We start from the raw sequence: 27,281 nt of genomic DNA, 5'->3' as shown, positions 1-27,281 counted from the left end.
CAGCCTGCCAGGATGTTTATACTACAGGATTTTAGTAATGATGCATGAAGAAGTAGGCAAGGGCCTAACAAGATAGCAGTTGATGAAAACTACACTTGGCTTCTATTTTTCTTCTGTATTTTTAATTTGTATAGCAGATATCTTTATGTAACGTCTTTTAAAAGGTAAACGACAACGTTAACACCGACATTCATGAACAACCTTGTTTCAGCAATTTAACGACAAGGAACAAAGGGATCATAAAGCATACTTCAGCTTGTATTCAAGGTCCCTAATGCCATCATGACATGTAGTTCACAGCTGTCCCGGCCCAGTGAGAGGTGACACCAATTGCAAAAGCAGTCATTTCTCACAATAATCTTTTAATAGATGCTGATCGATCGGTATAATGGCATATCCCTGTTTTCTTGGGGAAAAGAATGTCTTCCATCCTGTCTAGTGCTTTAAAATTAGCATCTCTGGAGAAGAGGAACTGTAAAAGAATCCTTATCTGATCTTTGATCTGGGCTGGCTTATGAGTTACTGAGACTCACAGAACATGGCTTGTAGAATCCAAATTGAAGTTGACTAAATAGGCTAGTCGATTACACTTAGCAACTAAATATGCTAGTTGAAGTTGACTAAATATAACAGGAATTAATCTCTGAAACTGCAAGGGATTTCTTACTGTCTATGGCTTGCTTTTTGGGGGGGGTCAAAACCATTTGAGAATTAAAAAAAAGTCTTTTCTAAGCAATCTTCTGCCTCTATTCCTGGTCCTCCCCTCCCTTTCCCTAGCTTCCTACCCCAAAAGTTTGCCTGATCTAAGATCAACCAGGTCCTTTCATTTGAAAGGAACTCCACTTTATCTTCACGATTCCATACTCAGGTCAATAACCTCACACACTCAGTTGTATTCCTCCTAGACCAGAAAGTATAGAATCTTTGGACTCTGGTTCAAAGCAATTCTTAGGAGTGGATTCAGAATCTTGACACATTTGTAGATGCAAAAATAACGCTGTCCTCTTTCAGTAAAATGCCCAAGTCCCAGCGAGGAGACAGAAGAGACTGTCCGGCTCTTTACTCACCACAGTTCTTCTCATCACTGCCATCAGCGCAGTCTTCGTCCCCATCACACTTCCACAGCAGCGTGATACATCGGCCATTTGTGCACTGGAACTGCGAGGCTTCACATTTGGCTTTTCTTCCTAAAAGCAGGACGGAACACTTAGCTAAGCTGGGACACACGGATGGGAAGTTAGAGATGCTAGTTACCTGAAACCCATGGATAGGCGTCCTCTCAGAGGGACAGGTGCAGCCTCAGAGGCTGTAACACCGTAGGGGCTGGAGCTGCATGGGCCTTGGGGCAGTGGCTGACAGTCATGAGTTCTTAGCTGAGCCCACACTGTCTACATAAAACTAGATCTCCCAGTCTCTCTTACAGGAGGCATAGCCATGGGATGTTTTGGCTGATGGATGTAAGCAGAAATGGTATATACAATTTCTGGGAAATATCCTCAAAGGGACAGGGGATCCAGTTTCCTCAATTTTGTTCCTTTCTGGTTCCTGAAAACCAGGCATGGAGGCTGGAATAGTGATCTTGGGTCAATGAAGCCAGACCAAGACATAAGGAATGCAGACTGCCTACAAACTGCAGGTGGTGGGGCAGGGGTTCACCTGTGGACTCATTTCTCTCATTTGTTTAAGTCATTTTGTGTCACTATAATCATGCAGCCAAATCCTAATCCTTTAATGGCATTTCTTGCCCACATTCTATACCATTACTCATCAATGATATTTTTATGATGAGCAAAGTAAAGGAGATTTAGAAGAGGTGGCAAGGATAGAGGTGAGGTTAATACATGGCTCCTTATCTTAGAATTTGAGTCTAATTGGAAAAAGATATGTTTACAAAATAACTCCAAGATAAGATAAAAAGCATGAAGGAAGATATAGTTAAGAGGTGAAGGGAGATCATTTTTTGAAATCTAATTTTTATGTTAGAGTTGATTTACAATGTGTTAGTTTCAGATGTACAGACAAAGTAACTCAGTTATACATATATCCATTCTTTTTCAGATTCTTTTCCCACATAGGTTATTACAGAATATTAAGTAGAGTTCCCTATGCTATACATTAGGCCCATGTTGATTATCTACTTTATATATAGTAGTGTATACATATTAATCCCATATTCCTAATTTATCCCTCCCCCATTTCCCCTGTGGTAACCATAAGCTTGTTTTTAAAGTCTGTGAGTCAATTCTGTAAACAAATTCATTTGTATCAGCTTTTTAGATTCCACATATAAGTGATATATGATATTTGTTTTATCTGACTTACTTCACTTAGTATGATAATCTTAAATTCTATCCATGTTGCTGCAAATGGCATTATTTCCTTTCTTTTTAATAGCTGAGTAATAGTCCATTATATTAGGTTGGTCAAGAAGTTCATCTGGGTTTTTAAAATGAACTTTTTGGCCAACCCAATATACATATATCACATCTCCTTTATCCATTCCCCGGCCATGGATATTTACATTGCTTCCATGTCTTGGCTATTGTAAACAGCACTGCAATGAACACAGGGGTGCATGTAGTTTTTTGAATTATAACTTTCTCCATATATATGCCCAGGAGTGGGACTGCAGGATCATATGGTAGTTCTATTTTTAGTTTTTAAGGAACCTCCATACTGTTTTCCATAGTGGCTGTACCAACTTACATTCCCACCAACAGTGTAGGAGGGTTCCCTTCTCTGCACACCTAAATAAAGGGAAATCATTTTTAACTTAGTGATGCGAGAACAGCAAAATATGGTGAAGCCACACACCTGGATTCTATTTCTCTGAGCCTCAGTTTTCCTATGCTCAATGGATGAATATAATTCACATAGTGGCAAGAAAGAACATTCGGAAGTAGGGCACTTAGTTTTTTGCCAGGCATGGGGCAGCTAACATTCAGGCGTTTCCTATCATTAGCGGGTTTGTCCTCCTGGAGGATGTAATTTCTTTGGGAGAAAAGGCAAAGATCTGGTTGCTAAATGCTGATGTACTGCAACTATTCGAGAAAGCCAGCCAGTGGAGGCATACAGTTCATGTAGAATCCTTAGGGACGCCTTCCAAGCAGAAAGCCTTGAGCCTTCCTGCACCTTTCAGCATCTGCAGCTGTGGCATGCAGGAATGAGAACAGATGCTATAGTGACAAGCACAGACTGGGACTCTTGTATTATGTATACAACGCTCTAGTTGGCCTTCCTACTATCAGCTACTCCCTACTGTCTGGGAGCATTCTAGGCTTTGTGGCTAGTTCCCAGGAAGATTAAAAGTTGCTCCTAGTTTACCATATGGGTGTGTGATTACTTAGGTACTAAATGTGCTCATTTCAAAACTATATGTATCATTCTGCCCTCAAGAGTCTAGTTAAGCTAGGACCCAGATTCAGAGGGGTGTGACTTAATGGCACTTCCTACCTATATTTCATTTTTCACTTTTTAAAACATTTTAATTTTCTGGCCCCACCACATGGCTTGCAGGATTTTAATTTCCTGACTCAGGACTGAATCCAGACCCCAACAGTAGAAGCACTAAGTCCTAACCATTGCACCACCAGGGAATTCTGCCCAGCCCCAGTTTTTTGGGTTTTTTAAAATTTACAATCGTAACCATTTTTTATTATTTATTCATTTGGATGTTCCCTGACCAGGGACTGAAGCCAAATTCTGGGGGCATCTGAACCAGGGCCCACTGGCTATAGTGCTTTATCTGTACTACCTCTGAAGGTTGTGGGAGTGGTAAGAATCTACTTTGAGTACTTTATTTGAAAAGTTAAAAAAAAAAAAAGAACACTTTATAGTTAGAGAACAGAAATATACATATATGACAGAAAAGTCAGGTTGCGCTTAGAATACCTTTTCAAAAGGTTATCGTTACCAAAAGTTGTTTGGTCATAATGTGAGGCAAACAACATGGAAAAGATAACCATATAATATGACTTAGACAGGACTTTAAAGTAGGCATTAGATGATGGTTTCCCACTTCGGGGTTAGGTACCTGGCAGATCTCTTTAAAAATGAGTCTTGAAGCTACAGATTTTATAGACACTCAAGCTGCTCTGAGATTAAAGATGGGCACACAATAGTCTAAGGCTGGTGTTTAGTCCACTGTCACCTTAAGGAGGCTCTCTGAATGTAACTGTAACATACAAGTAATCAACAGTAACAGATACTGGGCTAAAACCCCAGCAATGCTGCCTCAAGAGTGGCTGTTGCGTGGACTCAGGACAGACACAGGCATTTTCTTAGTGTTTATTCCAATATCTTTAGACAAAAAAGGAGTCTAATTTCTACCTTTTCTTATCTCAGATGTTTCCACTTCACCCAAGCTTCTGCCCAATGGTCGTAAAGCTATGCTTTACCATAGCACGCACAGCTCTCCATCAAGAACTTTATAAATAATGGGGTTGGAGTGGAGTATGCTACTAATCAGCCATCCCTGCTTGTTTAAAAGAGGAGCAGGGTTGGGGTGGGGCTGCGTAAAGCTCACTGACTTTATAAAGGGTCCCTTCTTTAAAGACAGGAGAAGAAAGATGCTAAGCGCCATGGCCATGCCTCAGTTTCTTGTTTCCTAAGCACTTTATTTTGGGAGATTGCTCCTGGGCAGACAGGGTTCCCTGTGTTAGTCGATCAGTGTCCACCACTTCGTGACCCCATGGACTGTAGCCCGCCAGGCTCCTCTGTCCATGGGATTTTCCAGGCAAGAATCCTGGAGCGGGTTGCCATTTCCTTCTCCAGGAGGTCTTCTCGATCCAGAGATCGAGCCCAGGCATCCTGTATTGCAGGCAGATTTTTTACTGTTTGAGCCACAGGGCTCCCTAGTTCTGTTTAATTCCCTGTGTTGTGCAGGGTGGGGGTAGTGTGGGGGGACAGCTCAGCCACCTGGTTGCAGCACAGTGGGTTTTCTGTCCAGGTTTCCAGAAGATTCTCCCTTTACACCTGTGGTGCTGACCAGGGAAAGCTGCCGTGCAGAGCTCCAGGAGAACTGGAAGCACCAAATGAGTTAAGAAGCTTTTGGTTTGCAAAGCTTTGGGGGATTACAGGATTGTGGCCTTGTAGTCTATTTCCAGCCATGACAGTTAAGTCTCCAGTTCAGTATTATACTTTCATAAAGGGAATAGGGTGAGCTCAAAATCGTTGACACCCAAGGTCCTTTTAATGCTTAGGCTAAGCTAAAGCCAATGATGCCTCAAAAAAATAAGTTATAAGTAGAAGCACTAGGCATTCTCTATTTCAGGGTCTATTTGCTCAGAAAGGTGAAAAGTCAGAGTTAATGGGATTTTTAGTGGGTTCGTCAAAGTCACGGGGTTCACAAGAATGCTTTTGCAGCATTGAGGTGGTTGAAGTCAGGGGAAAGGCTATGACAGCAGGGAACCTGGGTGTTCTGTCTCTGTTTCAACCAGTATTTCTTTTCAACATTGAAATTTTGTGTAAGAATTTGGAAAGGGTCCTACAGCTTTAAGAAGTCAAAACAGTTGGACTAGATCTGGGGCTGCTCTCAGCTCTAATACTTAGCATGAACACCCCTGCCTCTTTGGGCCAGGGGGTTGGAAGTCACTTGGACCTAGTCATCCACATGGCTGTTTGCATTTGTAATGACTGAATGCCCAGAAACACTGAAGATTTCCTTGCTTATTGTCACAGGGTTGATACCAGACTTGACAAACAGGAGCCTTGCTTATTACCTAAATAGGTAACGTTGTTACCCAGATATGCTGGCATTTCACTGGCTCCAAGAACCTCAGGGGTTTTCATGCATTTAACAGGCAGCCTGCTGTTGTTGTCTAATTGTCCCTGCAAGGGTTAATATGGAAGAACAGTATGTAAGCTTTTGGAAAAAAACTGTATAGGTCTATGCCAAGCTTTCCAAATGGGCCAGAGTTCTCTGTAGGGCTCCAGGTGGCACCTTTGCAGGAGCGGTCCAAAAGAAACGCCCAGAACAAAGAGATGTTTCTGTGTCAAGCTCAGACACGAACTTCACTTTGTACAAAGGGGCTGCGGCTGCCACACTGCTGGGACTAGCAAGGCCACATGTTCCCATCTCTCACAGGCCTCCCATGGCTGAGCACACGGGTGTTATCACCTCCTGGGATTTCTTCAGTCCATTTGTTTTGGCACTTCTGGGGCCGCCAAGGGCATTTATTTTTAGTTGAGCTCACTTCTACTGCTTGCCACTTGAACGCCAATCTTTCTATTCTTAGGCTAAAACTCATTTTAGACAAGTAGCTTTCCAAGTCGCAAAGAAGTTTTCCTCCAAGGGAAGAGGGTTAGTAAGAGGAACCGAGAAAGAGGGTCTGAGCTGTGTTCTGGCCTTTAAGTCAGTCTCTGAGAATCAGGAGGGGTCAACTAAACACTGTGAAGTAATTAGGTTAATCCTTCCGATTCACTCAGTCCTACAGTTCAATTGTCGGTTTCCCTATTTACAGTGGATTGAGATGATCTTGAGAATCATGGATAAATGACTAATTTTTTTTTTTGTTTTTTTTACTGTTAGCCAGATACTACTCTAAGACCTAATACTACACTATCAAAACTACCATTCCCCTTTTACACATCAGGGAAGCTGTTTGGAAAAGGGAAGGACAGTACTTGCCAAGATCACCTTGGGCAGAACTAGAATTTGAACCTGGGTAGTCTGGCCCCGGACACCATGTGACTGAGTATGCATACCAACGAGCGCACCTGACCGGGACCACTTCCTTCCAGAATATTCTGCTGACTTGTGATCTGGGTAGTAGCGTCAGTTTAAATCCAGAATGAGGTAGTATCACTTGTCAGGCTGACCCTATTCTAACACAGCCTTATAGTCGAGACAGAGCCCTCGCTTCCTTCCCTATTTTGATTTTTTTAAAAAAAATGCTGCCTCAGTATCTCCTACAGATCTTTTCCTTGAGAACCACAGTGCTTGGATTCCTGGTCTAGAATGAGCAAAGGCCCTCCTGATACATTTGGGAAGTTATTCATTTTGTGGGTGGGAAAAGTCAGTGTTTCTCAAGGTCAAGTTGGTATCATAAGCCTGCAAAGGACTTGTTAAAACACCATGTGCCCCCACACCAGAGATTCTGGTTTGGTAGGTCTAGTGTGGGGCCTGAGTTTGCATTTCTGTTGAGTTCCCAGAGGATGTTGATGCTGCTGGTTCCTGACCACACTTTGAAGCCACTGCGGGAAGGTCAGGAGGCTAAGATTCTACCCACAAGCCAGTGACAACTTTGACCACTTCATTCTCAGTCCCCACCCCAGAAGCCCTTAGGCACATCTCTAGGTGGACATAGGTGACAACAGTCAATCTAACACAGACATTATGATGACATCCCTGATGTACGCCTTTATGCTATTAGGTAAAATCTACCTAGATACCATGAAGGCATGCGCAGTGAAGAGGTTCTTCTAAAAATCCGTCTTCCTCTCCCCCTGTGCCCCATCTTTGATTGATCCACTGCTTACTCTAAATCAGTAGTTCAATAACGAGCCCAGATTTTCTTCTCCCCTGGAGTTTTGCCATCAAGCCCTGGGTGTGTCCAAGCTCTCACCTAATCTAAACTGGTCTCCTGTTCCTCTGCCTCCAGGCTGCCACGTTCTCTCTTCACATCAAAATGGTGCATCCGGCAGCCGGGGAAGGCCCAGAATGCCAGGGATGGGATCCCTGGCGGGCTTCTCACTGGCTCTAGGATTGAGTCTGGTTCCCTACCCATGTTCCCCAGCTTTCCCATCTTGCTTACCACCCCACTCAAATGTCATCCTTGAACAATATCTTCAAGTCCTTTCTTGACCAACTTAGGGGTGGTCTGGCTGCTTTCTCATCATCTCCTGTGTCTATCACATAGCTCTCACATACTGGGATGTCCTCACCTACCTGTTTCCATTTCTACAGATGGAGATCCCTCCAGGCAGGGCCTGCAAGGTGTCTTTGTATCTTGGGACCTGGTGCCTGACATCAAAAGATTCTTTAGGCACTAGTGGGTATTTCCTGACACATCTGCTGATTTATTAGTTCACTAATGAAACTGGTCTGAACTACAGACTTCCCCACCCCCCACAGTATTCTTTCCAGGTTTTCTGAGCTTGAAATCAAGTGTGAGCAGTTGTTTTACTAGCTAGAATACTCTGAAAGACTCTTAGGTTTCAAAGGCCATAGTTCCCTATGCCTACAAGAATACTTTCACCTCATCTTCATGATACTTTATCATGCAGCGTCAGCAGAATGAATGTGTCAGTGTAGGTACACCAGCCTTATTTCCACATGAGCAGAGAGGTTCCAACACAGCATGCAGGGAAAGTTAGCAGCGGCACACTGTTAGAAATTTCAGGGATTTTTATCTCTGACAGATTTTAGCATTCTTTGGTAATGCTGGCAGGCATACATTGTCGTTGGAGTCCTATTACCTTTGTAGAGTCATCTGCAGAGATGGAATGAAAGAGTCTAAGTTTTTGGTAGTTTCTGAGAAACTTCATAAGCTGTGACCCACTTGATGTGTGGGACCTCCAGCAATTCTCAGCTGTTACCTGCCTCTTTTATGATTAAGTCTTAACCACTGGGTCTGCTTGCTCCCATCTAGAGCTGCTATGCAGGCTGTCTTTGGATCACAGACTTCTTGGTTTGATTTCCCCACTAGACTAATGAAAGAGGAGCCCAACGCCCTGGTCATTGTGTCCCCTATGTCTGGTGCTCTATGGCATATGGTGGGCACTCAGTAAATGGAGGCCACGTGGTTTTGAGCAGGTGGACAAAGAAGGCTGGCATCAATCTACCCCCTACTTAGTGAATCTACAGATTAGTTAATAACTTAGACCTTGGGAAGGTGTCTTAAGAAAACTAAAGATGAGAGGTGGTTTATAAAACAGAAAACTTATTTACTCATGGTATCTGGGGGAAGAATTATAACATGAAGTATTTAATTTCCAGACGTCTATCACCAAGGTTTTTATCATCTCCCTTGCTTGTCAAATTGCAGGCCCCACTGGATACCCCACCCCACTCCCTACCACAGTCATCTCATCGAAATATATAAAGGCAACCAGGCAGTAATGCCAACTCAGATGACCCAAGCAGGTGGCAAGGTCAACCACTCTAACCAGTGGTCTTGTCCTGCAGTTCTGCCCCCAAAGTTATCTCTTTAAATACACGGCCATGAATACCCTTTCCCAGCTCCACCCACCCATGTAGCATTTTTAAAGTACAAAGTGGGCAAAGGCTGTCTAAGCAAAGAGTAAGCCATTTCTAGCCACATCTCTGTATTTGCTCTCACAGCATCCAGCAGGCATTTTCTTATTAATTTAGAGTCCACAAATAGCCAACAGGCCCAAACTTTTTCAGGAAACTTCACATGAAGAGGAAAGTGTGCTAACTTTATGGGCTCACTTGCCATCTCATTTATTCCCTGCAGTTCATCTTAGTCTATCTAAGCATCATAAGGTATCTAATGGTATCTAATACCATCATTGCAAGTGAAAGTGAAAAAGTTGCTGAGTCGTGTCCGACTCTTTGCAACCCCATGTCCATGGGATTCTCCAAGCAAGAATACTGGAGTGGTTGCCATTTCCTTCTCCAGAGGATCTTCCCGACACAGGGATCGAGTCCAGGTCTCCTGCACTGTAGGCAGACTCTTCACTGTCTGAGCCACCATGGGCTCGCTCAATACCATCATTAAGTGGTATTAATGATGTTTAGAATTTCTCCTGCAAACCAACAGAAGAACTTAGCAAAGAGACACCAATTTAGACTGAAATAATGCAGAGTGAAACTGAGATAATTTTCAGTTACAAAGCCAGATCTTCCCAGAACTAAGTCATTCTCTGCCCTTTCCTGTTTGTTTCGTGACTAAGTCATGTCTGACTCTTTGCAACCCCACAGACTGTAGCCTGCCAGGCTCTTCTGTCCATGGGATTTCCCAGACAAGAATACTGGAGTGGGTTGCTGTTTCTTTCTCCAGGGGTTCTCTGCCTTTATGTCCTATGAAAAGCTATCAATTTCCAGATTTCCGAGCCAGACAACTCTTTAGTGGGCCACATAACTGCCCTGGATCACTTACTTCTGCTCATCAGGTACATCCCGTCCATCACTTCTGCCCAACATATTCTTGGACTCTTTGTCATGAAAGCAGTCTCTGTGCTGTGACCTAAGCACAGACAGGAACAAACTAAGCAGTTCAGAGTCTAACCACTTGGACAGCAGCTGTATTAGCCCATGCTGAGAAATGCTTCTAAGGCAGGAAGTTTGATCATAAACTTATGGTCCTCATAGTCCTTTAAGGGATTTCATTTTGCACAAACTAGTATGTGAAGGTGGTTTTCCAAAGGTCAGTATCCAAAGTAAATTTAATTATGACTTGAAATTGTAGGTGACTGCCTAAATTTGAATATTATTCCCTCTACTGAGAGGGACAAACTTTATTCACATTCTGTAAGGACTAGAAAATGATCTAAATAGTTAATCTCCATTATTTCTAGGCTGTGCTCCACGTCTTCTGGTGTCTAGATCAAAACCTGAAGCCATATAGCTGGAGGGCTATGTGTTCCCTTAATCTCATGGCCGTGTTCTGCTCTAAGAGTTCTTGCTCTTGATCAGTTTGACACTCCTCCTGGAACAGAAGGGGCTTGTGACTATTTTTCACCTCTTCTAGAATTGCAACAAAATTACTCAAGTGAAATGGAGTTTATGGTTATCCGATTTTTTAAAAGGCAGAAGCACTTTGTTTGAGCATGTAGGTGGTTATAATTAAAATATGCAGTATGGTTATACTGATGTCCTGATATTTGGCAGTTCTATTGAACTTGGCCTTTTATATAAATGCTTTAGGAACGTAGGGACTCAAACAGTTTGAGTAAAGAATCAAAATGACTCAGGGCAGGTAGGCAGGTACATAGCTAAATGTCACGTGAAGTGGGCAGTAGGGCGATCTGGGGAGCAGTGCCATTCCAGACCACTGGTGGCTGTCACTGCCAAGGAAAGCTTGACTGGTGACACTCCTTGAAAGAGTCCCTGCTCACTTGCTTACTCTAATCTAGATGAAGACTGTGGTCATTGTCACGTCTTCTCTTGGTGCTATCTGGGTAAGTCAGATTTATTTTTCCCCAGCACTCTGTTCTCCTATCCCTTCAGGTACTGCCAATTTCACCAACCCACTCCCCACCACAGAAGTTCTGTCTACTCTTTTGTTGGTAGCTAGCCTTATCTGAATAGCTCTCACAAAACCTTGGTTCTTCTAGGCTCTGGCTTTAATGAATATATGGTACTCCAGACCCTAATCTTGATTATCTAAGATGGAGGAAAATGTCCTACAGCTCCCAGGGTTGGTTGGTTGGTTGGTTTTTTCCCCATATCAGGTATATTCTATTATTTAGCCTAACTTAAGTTTTTTGCCAAAGTCTTTGAGCATTCCTGCCCTGTCCTAGAGTATTTTAGACCAGCATCATGAGTATGTTTGGGGCAGATTGTAGAAGACCAGGGTCAAAAAGTCAGGCCACATGCCTTGGGGCTTTGAACTTCAGACAGGAGCCAGTCTGGGTTAGTTCAGGTCAATATCTTTCTCAGCCAACCCCAAATTTCCTCCAATTCAGAAAAGATGTGTCTCCTTTCCTTTGGAGAATTTAAGTTTTGCATAGGCTTCTATTCTCCACTGTTCATGGCTTGTCACGTTATTTCACATGTGACTTAGGGGAGCAAAAGGGATGCTCACCTACCTGATACAAGGTGGCTATAAGGCTTCAACTAACTAACTTTGACAATTTAGGTGAATTCCTAGCATTCTTTAGGATAAAGTTAAACTCCAATGAAAAGTTATTATATATTAAAAGTATATGAACAGAACACACAGCAAAAATGAATCATCTCTCCCACCTTCCTGGAGCACCATCAATAGATTCTGGTGTATCTTAATCTTTGAAATGATATGAAAGGTGTAATGCAAGTCATGGCACTACTCTGAGAAATCGTTTAGTAAGTTAGTATTGCTCATCCATTAATGATTAATGTTAGAGTCTGAAAACCTTCAAAAGCAGGGCTTTTCCAAGCTCTGTCTGGTTACATATCAGAGGCCATCTTCACTACACTCACGCCTTTTTCAAGGAGTCCAGGCATGGGAAAGAGTTTGAGAGGGCAGTCCATTGGAGCCTGTCCATTTTTCACGTTCCCTTAAAGATAACATTTCTCAAGCTGCTAAATTACCAGTCCGTGGAGTCACGTGACCAACTTAACCGTGATCAGGCTGTCAGCCAATCGCAGAGTGCAGAAAAGCCCGTCCCAGCTTCTCACGCTCGGGACAGTCAGAACCTAAGGGCAGGGGGGCATTTGGAGACTCAACCTCCCCCCGCCCCAAGTACTGCTTGAGGGGCTGCTTGATCACACACTTTAAAGTTAGCTCTCACTTTAGGAGACTCGTGACTGCAGGCTGGCAGACCTCCAAAGCCACCGGGCGACAGAAGCTAGGGACTCTGGAGTGGGTACTTAGGGCGCGGGCCGTTTTCCGTCCCAACTCTCCAAAGCTGGCGAGCCAGCCCCTTGGTGTCAGGTCGAGATCGCTTAGGGGACCCGCCAGGATTTTCACCGAATCCTCTAAGAAGGGCTTCCTGTCGCCTGCCTGGAAAAGTTGCGCGGCCCCAAGAGTGAGCGTGGTTGAGGACAGGGCTCCAGGCCCAGTGTGGTAGACCCTGGGGACCCGAGAGCAGTACCCCCACCCACTGCAAACCACAGTCGTACACCAGCTCTCCCAGATCCCGCGCTACTCCCTCTGATCTATTGTTTAGAATGAGGACTAATTACAGTCGCCAGATTAGGACTCGATTCCTCTCGAGGAAATCTCACCGGGAACGAGGCTCAGCAAACTAACCTGATTAAGTCTCCGTTCCACTCCCCTCCCCCGTTCAGCTCTCCGGGAGACCCTAGAGGTTTATGATCGCGGCCCAAAGAGTGGAAAGGGGAAGAGGGGAGAAACATCTAGAGGGGAGTCCTATTTCAAGCCTCACTCGTCCTCTAACCCTCACTCCAGAGGCGACCCGGTGCCCGGGGAGTCGCAGGAGTCGCAGTCCGGGTGCGCAAGCTGTGCACTTCTCGCGCCTACGGAGACACTCGGCCGCAGCCCACCGAACGTACGCCCCCTCACCGCCGCTGGGGACTCCAGCGCTGGTCGGCACCGGCGCCCCGCGTCCCCAGAGGCGCCCTCCCTCATCCGCCGCCCACTCCCAACCTCCCTGGAAGTCGGAGGAGTGTGCCCGGGGCTGCAGCGCCCGTCTCGGCCCACCCGGCCCTCTGCCTCCTTCCTAACACTCCGCCTGGCAGAGGATATACAACCATTGTTCAATGGCTTAGAAGCCCACATCACCCATCCCCGGCCAGAGGAGTGAAAAACGAGACGGCAGAGGCCTGAGCAGAAGGAGCGGAAGGGAATGAAGACTAGTTCGGGAGAGGCGTTAGGACACCCCAAACCCCACTGTCCGCCCCCCCCCCCCCCAAAAGCCGCGGTGCTGACAGCTCAGAGGCGCCACCAGGGTGGGGAGGGAGAGCAGGCGAAGAGAGCGGAGAGGCGCCTCCTAGGAGCGGGGTGGGGGGAGGTGGGCAAAAGGAGACCCGCGCCTTGGGGACCCCTGGCGCCCCGGCTGGGTCCCAGCAGCCCGCGGAGGGGCGCGTCCTCACTCACCGGCTCCGGTGGCGCCGCTCTCCCGGGGCGCCCAGCACAGCGCGAGCAGCAGCCAGAGCGCCCAGCGCGCGGACGTGCCCATGGTGCCCGCCTGGATGGTGCCGCCGCCGCTCGCTCCGCACAACAAGTTACCAGCCCTTCGGAAAGGAGGAAGGAGGTGGGGGCGGGGAGGGAGGAGGGGAAGGGGGAGGAGGGGAAGGAGTTCGAAAGGAGGGGGAAGGGGGCAGGGAAGAAGAGGGCACCCCCTCCCCTACAACTTGCACGATCTCCGCCCCCCCCCCCCCCCCTTTCACCAGCCAACCCACCCGCCTACCCACCTCCCCGGGCTGCAGCAGCAGTCGAGCCGAGCCCGCGGGCAGAAAATAATGCAGGCGCTGCAGAGGAGCGGAGGGAAGAGGAGGGGAGAAAGGGAGAGGGGGTGGGGAGCCGAGAGCGGAGAAGAGCGAAGGGAGCGGAGCCGGCCGCGGAGAGCCCACGCTGGCGCTGGCGGCGGCTGGAGCGAGGGGTGAGGAGCGAGGAGGGCGCCGGAGGGGGAGTGGTCAGCGGGGCGGGCGCGGCGGCTTCAGCCCTCCTCCCCCTCGACGCTCTCCTCTTATAAGCTCCCAGCCGGCAGGTGCCTGCGCCGGGGGTGTGTGTGAGTTTGCGTGCGGGTGTGAGCGTAAGTGGCCGTGGCCGTGGCCGCCGCCGCTGCCACCCGGACTGCTCCCGGAGCCGGCTGCTCCGCGCGTCCGCCGGGAGCTCACGGGGGCCCGGGGCGGCCTCTGGTTGGCTCGCGCGCCGCCCTCGCCTCCAATCCCCGGTGCCTGCCCTAATTTCCTGATCCAGGGAACCTGCCGCCGCAGCAGCGGTGCGCTCCCTACAGTCGTTACTGTACCTTCCCGGCAGCCGCCAACAGTAAAGGCAGCAGCAGCAGTTAGCACTGATGCAACTACTGAGGCTGTTGCCACCGTCTTCCCACTAACGGGGCTTACAGCCCGGGGAGGGGGACTTGCAGCTTCCAGGGGCAACAAGCATCTCTCTATACCACCCTCTCCTGCGCTTCAAAGAGAGGCTGGTACTAGGAGGCTGGTAGGTAGTTTCTTCCGTGGGTCTGCTCTCCATTTCAAAGTGATGAAGAGGAGTGGATCTAAACGTTTGGGGTACTCTGATGTGGGGTTGGGGCTGCCTGTCTCAGTTGAACGCTGAGATGCTATTTTTGCTTGAAAAAAGTGTGCAATGTGTCTTTAAGTGGGAGCGTGTGTGTAAGCAGAGTGCTCACGGTTGTGGTTTGTCCTCTGTAATAGAGTGGGACTAAAATAACCCAGCCTGGGATGAGGAGGAGAGCTGAACGCTAGTGCAGCTCTCCATTCTCTCATCAACGATTATAGTTAATTGCTAATTGCACAAATGATAGTTGGAGGGCCTGTAATTAAAAGCTTAACCTTTTCTTGTTTGGGGGAGGGGAAACCCGTAGGTTTATTCCTCTTGATATAGTTTGCAACATTCAATTACAAGGCTTACGGAAAGAAAAAAGGAAGCAAAGGCAAGACTTCTATAAAGGATTGAATCCTGTTTTGTGTCTGGCAATACTGGCTTTTTGTGTGTACTTTGGTTTTCTTACTCAATTTCCCCTGCTTGTCCTATCTAACCAGACCGGGAGGACACAGGGAGCTATTTCACCTTCTTATATAAAGGGTATATATGCATGTGTGTGTGTGTGTGTACACATACATATATATATATTAAAATTTATTTTTGGCTGTGCTGGGTCTTCTTTGCTGCACAGTGGTTTTTTCTCTAGTTGTGGTCGTGGGCTTCTCATCGCGGTACCTTCTATTGTGGAGCATGGGCTCTAGGGCACACAGGCATCAGTAGTTGTGGCACACCAGTTTAGTTGTCTCCCCCGTCCATGTGGGATCTTCCCAGACCAGGGATTCAACTGGTGTCTTCTGCGTTGGCAGGCGGATTCTTTACCTTTGGACCACCAGGGAAGCCCTGAGTTTATATATATTTTTTAAAGTTTTGATCTCCAGTGACTCAAACTCTGCCCATTTCAATAGGACCAGCTCTGACTATTCTGTTGATGACATGAGAAGTAGAGGGGTCCTGCCTAGCTGCTTTCCTCTTGTCTTGGTGCTCCAGGGCATTTGTCAAAGCTAACCATTAGATGGGATGTTTATGAGAAGCTTACTGTATCCAGGGGATGGAGAGGAAAATTCCAGGTCAGAGTACACTTTGCTGGGACCAGAGGATACCCAGATTGTGACTGGTCAACATGAAGGGGCTTAACTCTATGTATTGGAATAGACTTACACTACAGTTCATTTTGAACTCTATTTTGCTCATCCTTGGTTATACATTTGATACCCACTGCAGCAGCCACACTTGTGTTGCCTGTGAAATTGAGCTGAACTCTGCTTTATGCCATTAGTAGTAAAGATGCATGCAAGGCATTAAGGGATGATGGTAAAAGAGATGTGTGGCCATTTCAATAATCTCAGGGTTCCGAAAGACCATGTGATAGTGAGCTATGTCACTGACAGGAGAGGAAAGGTGGTAGAGGGGATGCATGGAAGAAATATGAAAAGGTACAACATTAATATAGTTATGCAGCTTTTAGTATTTTATTAATACTCAGAGCTAAATATATATACTATAAGATGAACACTGATATGGTATAATAAGATTTACCTTTGACAAACACATTATACTTTCTATATCTCCAAAGGATATAAACAAACTGTTGGTGAATTTAGCTGCGGCTCTATGTGCAATCCTGCAGCTCTCTTGTTGAAACCAAAGGAAGCATAATTTTCACTGGCTGTGTCACTTGGGCAAATCTCAGTACCTCGCTGTGCCTGCCTTCTGACCTACAAACAGAACACAAAACCAGCTCACATAAAGTCAGAGTGCCCGGCCTCAAGGGCCAGCTCTCTGCAAAGTGCTGATTATTGGAAGGATAGGTTGTAAGGAAGAGTGAATTTGATGAACATAGAAAGTAACTGAATAACCAGAGATGAATTTATCATGAGTGGAGACAGGTGTAGTTTAGCTAGATAGGCTCAGGGAGGTTGATGCTGCTGGATTCAGAGCCTTCAGGTAAAGGCACAGGCAACCCCATTCCCACAATCCACCACATTCATTCATTTGTTGAAGCAACAAATGTCGAAGCAACACACACTGAGCATCCCTGGGTAGCAGGTACTGTGCTAGGCAGTGGGTATGCAGAGATGCTTCTTGGGTGAAGCTCAGGATCTGATGGGGAGGCAAGGAAACTGCCACGATTGTAATACCCTATGCACAGCACATGCTTAGGCTTCAAGGTGTTGTAAGGTTAAAAGGAAAGAGTAGCTAATATGACTGGTGTAGAAGGGAATCAGAAAAGGCTTTCCAGAGCACTTGTCTCTGAGCTGAAATCATATTTTTACCAAACAATTCCAGTTCTCTTTACTGCTGGTCACATGATAGGATTGCACTTTCTGGCTTCCATAGAGTTAGGTGGGGCTGAAAGACCAATTTTGGCCAGTTATTTGTGAGCCGAAGTTCTAAGGTGCCACTTCTGGCCTGGAGCATTTAATGGGACTTGCATGAAACCTTCTCTTTTAATCTGCATGCTGACCAGAAGTGCTCAAGAAGTGGCAGCTCCATGAGCCTGGCCTCTGAATGACTAGATTGAGTAGCTCTCTGCTGTCTGCATGTCGCTGGCCATGGTCACATAGAGTAGAGGTCAGCAAATGGCCAGTGACCTGTTTTTGGATGACCTTTGAATAAGAATGGTTTTTACATTTTAAAAAAGAGTTATACAAAAAAATGTAGAAGAAGAAAATGCAACGGAGACTGTACAGTTGCTCACAAAGTGTTAAATGTTTGCCATCTGTGTCTTTTGAGAAAAAACTGGCTACCTCCTGACACTGGGTGAGAAGTAAACCTTTGTTGTCTTTATTTAGTGAGCTTTTCTTACCTCAGCATGATCTCTTGTTGGCTTGAGTGATACTCTGGGTGAAGGAAGACCTTGGTGCATGGAGGGAACGAAGGCAAAGGGCATCAAGTGCTGAAGGAAATTCAGGGGCTTCTGAATAGTTGCATGTTGGGGTTCCAGTCGGCTAACAGCTGGAAGGCTAAAGGAAGAAAGGCAGGGACTGGATTTTGAAAATGTGTATGTAATGCCAACACTTTTTTTTTTTTGCATTAAAAATATCTTTTTATTTTTAAAACTGTATTTGTTTGGGCTGTACCAAGTCTTAGTTGTGGTGTGTGGAATCTTTAGTATGTGGCATGTAGGATCTAGTTCCCTGACCAGGGATTGAACCCTGATCCCTACATCGGGAGCACAGAGTCTTAACCACTGCACCATCAGGGTAGTTCCCCCCAAATCTTTTTTTTTTTTTTTTTTTAAAGTGTAGTTGATTTTGGAGAAGGAAATGGCAGCCCACTCCAGTATTCTTGCCTGGAGAATGCCATGGAATGTGGTGGGCTACAGTCCATGGGGTCGCAAAGAGTTGGACACAATTTGGTGACCGAGCACACACACATGGTTGATTTACAATTCTGTTTTAGTTTTAGGTGTATAGCACAGTGACTCAGTTATACATATATATGAGAATACATGTATATTCTTTTCCAGATTTTTTTCCATTTTAAGTTGTTATAAGATATTAATTAAATATAGTTCTCTGTGCTGTATTGTAGGTCCTCGTGCATCTATTTTTTTATTTAGCAGTGCATATCTATTCATTCCACATTTCTGATTTATTTATGCCCTGCCCAGCCCCTTTCATGCCAACATTTTTGACTTGACCCTGTAGGCCATGGTGAGGACTTGCGATGGATTTTCTTTTTTCCCCCATTAAAAAAAAAAAAAATTCTTTAAGTTATACAATTTACTGTGGAGCAGTTATAAAATACAGAGAAAAACTACTTTTAAAATATACTTTCAGTACCCAGAGATGCTGTTAACATGTCTATTTCTTTCCTTTTAAAAACATTTTTAGTTATATCCTCAGGTGACAGAATTGTATTGACATTATTATAATTGGTTCAGTTATGCCTATTTTTACTTGTTGATTTACTTTTGCAAAACCAAAGACCAGTATTTGTGAGCCCAGTACTGTCTCCAAGAAATAGAATATTGACAGTAACAGGCATCTATCCAGGCATGTCCCTACCTCATAAGCCTTCTCCCTGGAGGGAAACCACTATCGTGATAGATTGTGATGAGATTCTAGACATTCAGTGTGTTTTAGAAAGTTCACTCTGGTGTGAAGTGGTCTGTTGAGTGACTCCTTTGGGAAGCAGGGTACAATAAGACTAGAGGAAGAACAGTTAGAGGCCCTGGTAGTAAGGGAAGACACCGAGAAAAAACAAGAAGAAGCTATTACTTGCCATCAGAAATACTTGCATAATTCTTTCATGCAATTTTTCTCTCCAGTTCTCTGGATGTAGCTTTTAGAACAGTATTTTCCAGCCATGGTCAATCCATAAGAATCCCTGGCAATGTGTGTTAAATGTGTAGATTCTCAGGCCCCTCTCTCGGAGACCCTGACTCCATAGATCCAGTGTGGAACCCAAGAAGCTGTGTGTGTAACCTTGCTCCAGGCAACTCTTAGGATCAGCAATGATTAAGAAACCTTGCTAGAGAGTGTCTTCGTCAATGCAAGTCTTAACTGCCAAATAGTTTTACCTCTCTCACACCTGTGTGTATAATTTGTCCAATTTTCCCATGGAGAGTGGGTTAAGGCCCACAGGCAATGGGAGGGTTAGTGTTGGGTTTTTCTTTTACTTCAAACCCTGGAAACTAACAAATACAGGAGTCATTCTCAAGCCCTCTTGCTAGACTGAAGCTCTGATTACTGTGTTTTCTACCTCAGAACCTCACTATAGGAAGAAGTGAAATGAACTGTCCCTTCTGGAGCATTCTCCATCTAAAGTATCTTGATGGTAACTTTGCAGACCTCCACCTCACCGTTTTCTGACGGTGTGGAGGCCAGTGAATTAAATAGGACTCATCCCTCTCTAGGCTTCCAGGTAGGATCTGCTGGTTTTAAACCAGTGGCTTATAAATTTTAGCTTTCGTGACAGTCACTGGGAGGACTGGTTAAAACACGAATTGCTAGGCTCCATCCCAGAATTTGTGATTCAGCCTGTCTGGGGTGGAACCAGAGCATTAGCCTTTCTAATAAGTTCCCCAGTAATATGTCACTGGTCAGAACCATCACTCTAAATCCATCAGCATAACTGCCTTCTTCAGCTACTGTTATCAATTCAAGGCCCTGAAGGAGTCAGCCTCTAGCCTTCTGGCCTCTGATTGGATGCTTCAGTCCTAAGCACATTATTCCAGGCAATCCAGTTATAATGAAGCTCAGGATTTTTGCTTGATTAGAGAGGCATTCTTTTTTTTTGTTTTTTCTTTTTACCAACTTATTTTCTTAAACTTTTCCCCAGTATTGTTATTTCTGTATTTTTTACTTTTATTTTATATTGCAACATAGTTGATTAACAACCTTGTGTTAGATTCAGGTATATAGCAAAGTGATTCAGTTATTCATGTACATGTATCTATTCTTTTTCAAATTCTTCTACCATTTAGGTTATTACAGAATATTAAGCAGAGTTCCCTGTGCTGTACAGTAGGTTTTTGTTGGTTATGTATTCTAAATATAGCAATGTGTACATGTCAATCCCAAACTCCCAATCTATCCAGCCCCCTCACCCTTCCCTCTAGTAACCACAAGTTCATTCTCTAAGTCTGTGAGTCTGTTTCTATCTTGTAAATAAGTTCATTTGTATCATTTTTTAAAAGATTCTTCATGTAAGTGATATCATATGATATTTGTCTTTTTCTATCTACTTACTTCACTTAGTACGATGATCTCTAGGTCTGTTCCTGTTGCTGCAAATGGAATTATTTTATTCTTTTTAATGGCTGGGTAATATTCCATTGGATATACATGTACCACATTTTCTTCATCCATTTATTTGTTGAGGCACATTTAAGTTGCTTCCATGTCTCAGCTATTGTAAATAGTGCTATAATGAACACTAGGGTGCATGTAATCTTTTTCAAATATATGCCCAGGAAGTAGGATTGCCAGGCCATATGGTAGCGCTGCTGCTGCTAAGTCGCTTCAGTCGTGTCCGACTCTGTGCGACCCCATAGACGGCAGCCCACCAGGCTCCTCTGTCCCTGGGATTCTCCAGGCAAGAACACTGGAGTGGGCTGCCATTTCCTTCTCATGGTAGCTCTATTGTTAGTTTTTTAAGGATCCTCTTTACTGTTCCATATTGGGTGTACCCGTTTACATTCCCACCAATAGTATAGGAGGGTTGCCTTTTCTCCACACTCTCTCCAGCATTTATTGTTTGTAGAGTTTTTGATGATGGTCATTCTGACTAGTGTGCAGAGATATTTCATTGTAGTTTTGATTTGCACTCATAATTAGCAATATTGAGAATCTTTTCATGTGCCTCTTGGCCACCTGTATGTATTCTTTGGAGAAATGTGTTTGTAGGTCTTCTGCCCATTTTTTGATTGGGTTATTTGTTTGGTTTTTTTTTTTTGACACAGCCACATGAAATGTTTGTAAATTTAGGGTACTAATCCCTTGTTGGTTGCATCTTTGCAAATATTTTCTCCCATTCTGTGGGTTGTCTTTTCATTTTGTTTATGGTTTCCTTTGCTGTACAAAAGCTTTTGTGTGTAATTAAGTCCCATTTGTTTATTTTTGTTTCTATTTCCATTACTCTAGAGATGGCTCAAAAAAAAATATTGCTATTATTTATGTCAGCATGTCCTGCCTATGTTTTCCTCTAAGAGTTTTATAATACTTGACCTAACATTAATGTCTTTAACCCATTTTGAGTTTATCTTTATGTATGGTGTTAAAGAATTTTTAATCTCATTTTTTACATGTAGCTCTCTAGTTTTTCCAGCACCATGTATTGAAGAGACTGTCTTTTCTCCATTGTATAGTTTTGCCTCATTGTTGTTGATAAATTGACCATAGGTGTGTGAGTTTATTTCTGGAGTTTCTATCCTATTACATTGATCTATATTTCTGTTTTTGTGTCAGTACCTTACTGTTTTGATAACTGTAACTTTGTAGCATAGTCTGAAGTCAGCGAACCTGATTTCTCCACCTCCATTTTTCTTTCTTAAGACTGCTTTGGATATTTGGGCTCTTTTGTGTTTTTCATACAAATTTTAAGATTTTTTTTGGTTCTAGATCTGCAAAAATGCCATTGGTAATTCGATAGGGGTTGCATTTAATCTGCAGACTGCATTGGGTAGTATAGTCATTTTGACAGTATTGATTCTTTCAGTCAAGAACATGGTATATCTTTCCATCTGTTTGTGTCATCTTTGATTTCTTTCATAACCATCTTATTGTTTTCAGAGTACTGATCTTTTGCTTCCTTAGGTAGGTTTATTCATAGATATTCTATTCTTTTTGATGCAATGGTAAATGGGTTTTTCCTTAATTTCTCTTTCTGATACCTAATTTTTATTGTATAGAAATGTAACAGATTTCTGTGTATTAATTTTGTATTCTGCAACTTTACCAAATTCATTGATGAGCTTCAGTAGGTTTCTAGAAGCATCTCTAAGTTTTGATGTGAGAGTTGGACCATAAAGAAGGCTGAATGCCAGAGAATTGATGCTTTAAAATTGTGGTGCTGAAGAAGACATTTGAGAGTCCCTTGGAGAGCAAGGAGATCAAACCAGTCAATCCTAAAGGAAATCAACCCTAAGTACTCTTTGGAAGGATTGATGCTAAAGCTGAAGCTCCAATACTTTGGCCATCTGATGTAAACAGCTGACTCATTGGAAGAGACCTTGATACTGGGAAAGACTGAAGGCGAAAGGAGAAGGGGGCAGTAGAGGATGAGATAGTTAAATGGCATCACTGACTCAGTGGACATGAATTTGAGCTACTCTGGGGATAGTGAAGGCCAGGGCAGCCTGGCATGCTCAGTCCATGGCGTTGCCAAAAGTTGGTCATGACTTAGCAACTAAACAACAGCAGCAGCAGCAATATATAGTATCATGTCATCTGCAAACAGTGGTAGTTTTCTTCTTTTCCAATTTGGGTACCTTTTATTTCTTTTTCTTATCTGATTGCTGAGGCTAGGGCTTCCAAAACAATGTTGAATAAAAGTGGCAAGAGTGGACATCCTTGTCTTGTTCCTGGTCTTAGAGGAAATGCTTTCAACTTTTCACCATTGACTATGATGTTAGCTGTGGGTTCGTCATGTATTGTCTTTGTTAAGGTATGGTAAGGTGTATGTTTCCTCCATAGAAAGGCACTCTTTTATAAGCAATGGACATTAAACCAGAACTTCTGTAGCCATTGTGCCACTGTGAAGAAGCCAATTTGAAGAACAACTGGCTCATGGAGAAGAGGAAGCTGAGAGCATTAGGGGAAGAGCACCCGAACTGGAGCTGGAGCCCAGGTGTGCTTCTTTTGAAAGCTTTCATTCTCCAGGACTTTCCCTTACCTTAACCCATAAATTCCCTTTGTTGCCTAAGCCAATGTGGATTGAGTTTTCTGTTGTTAACAAGTAACTAGCTGATGCAGGTGCCCTCTTGAGGGAAGGAGCGTGCATCTGGTGTATATACTGGGCAAAACTCTGTCTGTGGACATATTTCCAGTGGAAATAACATGTTCACTTCTCTTGATGGGGTTTTGGGAGAGGAATGCAGGTATCAGTAAGGACTAACCTTAAGCAATTGCTCTCTTGGACATCCTGACCAAGTTGCCTCTCACCCCACCTCAGCCTGAAATAAAGCACTCGATGTCAGTTAATTACAAATGAATCTTTATTGAGGGTTACAATCTCATAAGAACAATTTCTTTTTATTTTACATTCCAAAGTCAAAGACTTTTGTAGATAGCTTTTGAAGAATTTTGGAAAGTAAAAATGTGGCCAAATGTGGTAAAAACAGTTATGGTTTGAGAGAAACTCCAAAATGGGTTGAGTATGACAATAGACCAGTGGTTCTCACTTGGGAACAGTTTTGCCCCCAGTGAACATTTTTAAGTTGTTCTGCCTCAAGGAGAGGTACTACTGTAGTGGTTTATGGGGCTGAGCCCAGGGCTGCTGCTCACCGTACAGTGCGCAGGATAGCCCTCACAATGAAGAATTATCTGGTCCAAAATGCCAGTGGTGCCACAGTTGAGACAGCCTGGGCTAGACTTAGGTACAGTCAGATGATTCTGAAATGTATGAGATTTTTTTTTTTGCCTTGAGCAGGGTAGGGGAACATTATTTGGAACTTGGACAACCTATAATAAAGATGTTCTCTCTTTGAACAACAAAAACAAAACTGGGTTTTGTCCAGTCGATAACAACAGTGAATGCAGTATTAGAGGGCACTGTGTAGATTTACAGACCTAGGAAAAAACAAACAACAGTAGATTGCATTCATATTGAGAGAGATCAATTCAGGCCATCCACATTCTGGCTGCATTCTGAACTCATAGGTGCCCTTTACTTTGCAAAGTTTTTATTTTGCTTGTTTTTTCATTTCAGGAAAGATATGCTTGACCATTTCTTCTGTGACAATTAATTCCTGTGATCTTGGTCCCAGATTTGATTGTTTTCATTTGTCATCCATCAATGCAATTCACAAGAGGTTTTAGAATGTATGGTTGTAGTTTAACACTCTTAGAGTTGGAGTGTTTTGGAAAACAGGGGCTATGTGGTCCCTACTGTGCTAGTTAAATAGAGATGCTTATTAGAACATAAGAATTTTAACCTGCAAGTTATAACTAATCAGTCAGTGAGTTGTAAAGTATGTACCATTTCACCATGATTAATTCCATTTTCGAACTTTTAGGGGTTTTGTGGAAGTGGATAGTTGATATATCTAATGTTTTTTGCTTGGCAGTGTGTAGAGTTTAAATTTGTATTATATTGCTGCTTGTATTTCTTGAAGGACTGAGTTTCTAAATGTGTATGCAACCTGGCTCTTTGAGAAGGTTTTGTCCTAGTGTCTCTAAATCGTTTTAGAAAGAAGTTTGTGAGGAGTTTGAATGCTGATGGCTGTATCTGGAGTATGGAGGGAATCCTTGGTTTTCAAGTCACTTTTAGGGTTCTGTGGTGGTTTGGAGGAGGTACAAGTAATTCCGAACTCTTGAAGGATGGAGTAGCTTAAGGTGGGAGTAGATACCAGAGAGGTAGCCAAGTACAATTGAGGAAGGTATTTGTGTATCATTTGAATTTGTATCCCATAAGCAGTTAGTAAACCATTCAGGGCTTTGGATTAAGAAATGATAGGATCAGATATTTGTCTTCAGAAATATGATTATTTGAGAAGGTGACCATGTCTGTATAGTATCTAGAGATCACCCTATGTGGTCCCTGTAAGCCTTTGTGCATTGAATGGATGCAGGGAGGCAGTGTAGGTTAACAGTCATGAGAGAAGATGCTGGAGCCAATCTTCCTGGGTACAAATCCTGGCTCAGGCACTTACTAGCTGTGAAATTTGGGGTAAGTCATTTAACCTCTCTCTATGCCCCAGTTTTTTTCACCTGAAAAATGGGGATAACAAGTACACTCCTTATAAGAATTCAGTGTACTCATACAAGTAAGACAGTTAGAAATGTGCCTGGCATATAATAAATGCTCAGAAATTATTAGCCACCATTGTTAATAGTAATAACATTTATTGCTGTTGTTGTTATCAGTAGCTCCTGTGTAAAAGAGAGGCAAAGAGATTACGGGTGCAGGCCCAGGATTGGGACAGTGGAAGGCAGTGGTTCTGGACCCTGTCTGCGCACTAAAAATCCCCTGGAGAACTTTTGAGAATATCAACCCTGCAGTCCTATTCAATAACAGTGTCTGGAAACAGGGCCTGGGTGTGAGCATTTTTAAAGCTTCCCAAGTGATTTGCATTCTAATTATAACTCACTCGGTGTCCTGCCCATGAGACAGAGGGAAAGCTGGGTGGGGAAACTTGAATGGAACGCACCCCGAGGGAGACAGGGATGTCCTGGTGGCTGCTGCAGAGGAAACACAGCAAATCCCCTGCCAGCATTCCAGAACAGCCTCCCTGTCCTCCCTCTGGGTGTCCTGCCCCTGGCCTGGCCTCCCACGTTCAGCTAGATTTGTCAGCTGTAAGAGAGCCAAGGACCATGGGAGGTCAGAAGCACTGCGCAGCCGGACTGCTGGGACCCAGCTGGCATCTACCTATCAGGGATGGATTATGGACTCTCTCCAGCCTCATGCCTTTACGCATCAGCCTCCCAACAAGGACTTGCTGAGCACCTTCTGGAGCCCAGTTGCGTGCCAGGTGACTGGAGGGCAGCAACCAGATAGTGATGTGGCTGCCATCGGGGAGTGAGCTGCTATTGTGTTGTTTGCCTTTTCTACAGGAGCCAAAATTCAGGCTTGTTAAGTGGTAATTGACAGTCCTTTCTTCTAAGGAAGTTTCTCTTGGGTTTGCTGCCAATAGGAAGTGTATTATTCCTCTGAGCACTACAGCATTCATTTATCGAGTGCCCACTCAATTATGAGGCACGACAGAGTTTGCCATCTAAGAGAGGAAAGACCACTTAATGATTCCTAGAGTCAGAAGTCTGGAATAAATGAATAGACAGATCAAAGAGTTAAAGGGAATCCATTGTAATTGGACAAGCCCTTTAAGCAAGAGCTGGGTCTTCCACTGAAACCTTTAAGGAGCCTTTGAATAAGTTGTGTGGCAGAGAAAGTATCTTTTTGAAATAATTAAGCTACAGTGATTTCAACTGACCATCTCATAGGATAAAATGTGAGGGTTGTGGTTGTTTTGCTAAACCATGGTGGGAACACACACAAGCTCTGATAGAAACTGGAATTCCATTTTGAGATCTTAAGCATTATTTCCCCCACCCCAAGAGAAATGGAATTCTCTCAGAGAGTATGTTTACCACAATCATTTTCTGGGGGCTGATTGTTTTACTGGATGGACAGTTCTTACTTGTGAGGGAAACAGAAAAGCTTTACCCTTTGGGAGAGGTTTCCTTCTAGAGTTGAAGAAAGGTTCATGCTTGTTGATCCAAACTGAAGGACGAGTGATAGTTAATGACCCAAATCAGACCTTGTTCCTGGGATTTGTTTTGGGAAGAAGAAAAATGGAAGGCCATTTGGAAGCACAGATCAGCGGTCTGATGGAGAAGAAGTTGGGGACTGGATGAGGGAGCTTGGGAAATTAGACCTGGCTGAGAACTCTGTTGAATCCAGTACTTCCCTTTCACCTCCCCACCCCCCCACACCCCCCCATTTTTTGGCTACCCAGGTGACATGTGGGATCTTAGTTCCCTGACCAGGGGTCAAACCCATGCCCCCTGCAGGAGAAGCACTGAGTCTTAACTGCTGGACCTCCAGGGAAGTCCCTGCCTTTCACCTTCTTACCCATAGCACCCCAATGTCACTCATATCCTTGTTTGCAATCAAAACTTACTCCTTCCCTGATATAAATAGTAAACAAAAATTATAGTTTAAACAATTTCCATGTTTGTGAAATGAAATTGAAATATAGGAACGGGTGTTTTAGTCGGGTTCTTTTGGTGAAGTCCAGAAAGGTGTCTCTTCTGTGAATAAGTGACTGAAAGGTAGGTGAGTCATTGCTGAAACTTCTCCCTTGACTTTCCTTCA

General features: G+C 44.1%; 1 protein-coding gene across 4 annotated transcripts in view; it reads right to left on the bottom strand.

Annotated features, from left to right (window-relative positions):
* The window catches only part of VLDLR (very low density lipoprotein receptor), a 31,240-nt gene extending 17,172 nt beyond the window's left edge, over positions 1–14,068 (bottom strand). For all 4 annotated transcript variants that reach the window (XM_070480408.1, XM_070480409.1, XM_070480411.1 and 1 more), the window contains exons 1-3: positions 13,985–14,068; positions 13,668–13,804; positions 1,068–1,187 (exon numbers count right to left, since the gene is read on the bottom strand). In XM_070480408.1, coding sequence (XP_070336509.1) covers positions 1,068–1,187; positions 13,668–13,749 — 202 coding nt within the window. In that variant the 5' untranslated portion in view covers positions 13,750–13,804; positions 13,985–14,068. The remainder of the gene's footprint in view (positions 1–1,067; positions 1,188–13,667; positions 13,805–13,984) is intronic.
* Between the last annotated feature and the right edge of the window lie 13,213 nt (positions 14,069–27,281).

This window comes from Odocoileus virginianus, chromosome 18, assembly GCF_023699985.2.
Source record: "Odocoileus virginianus isolate 20LAN1187 ecotype Illinois chromosome 18, Ovbor_1.2, whole genome shotgun sequence".
Lineage (NCBI taxonomy): Eukaryota > Metazoa > Chordata > Mammalia > Artiodactyla > Cervidae > Odocoileus > Odocoileus virginianus.
This window is presented reverse-complemented; position numbering and strand designations above follow the sequence as displayed.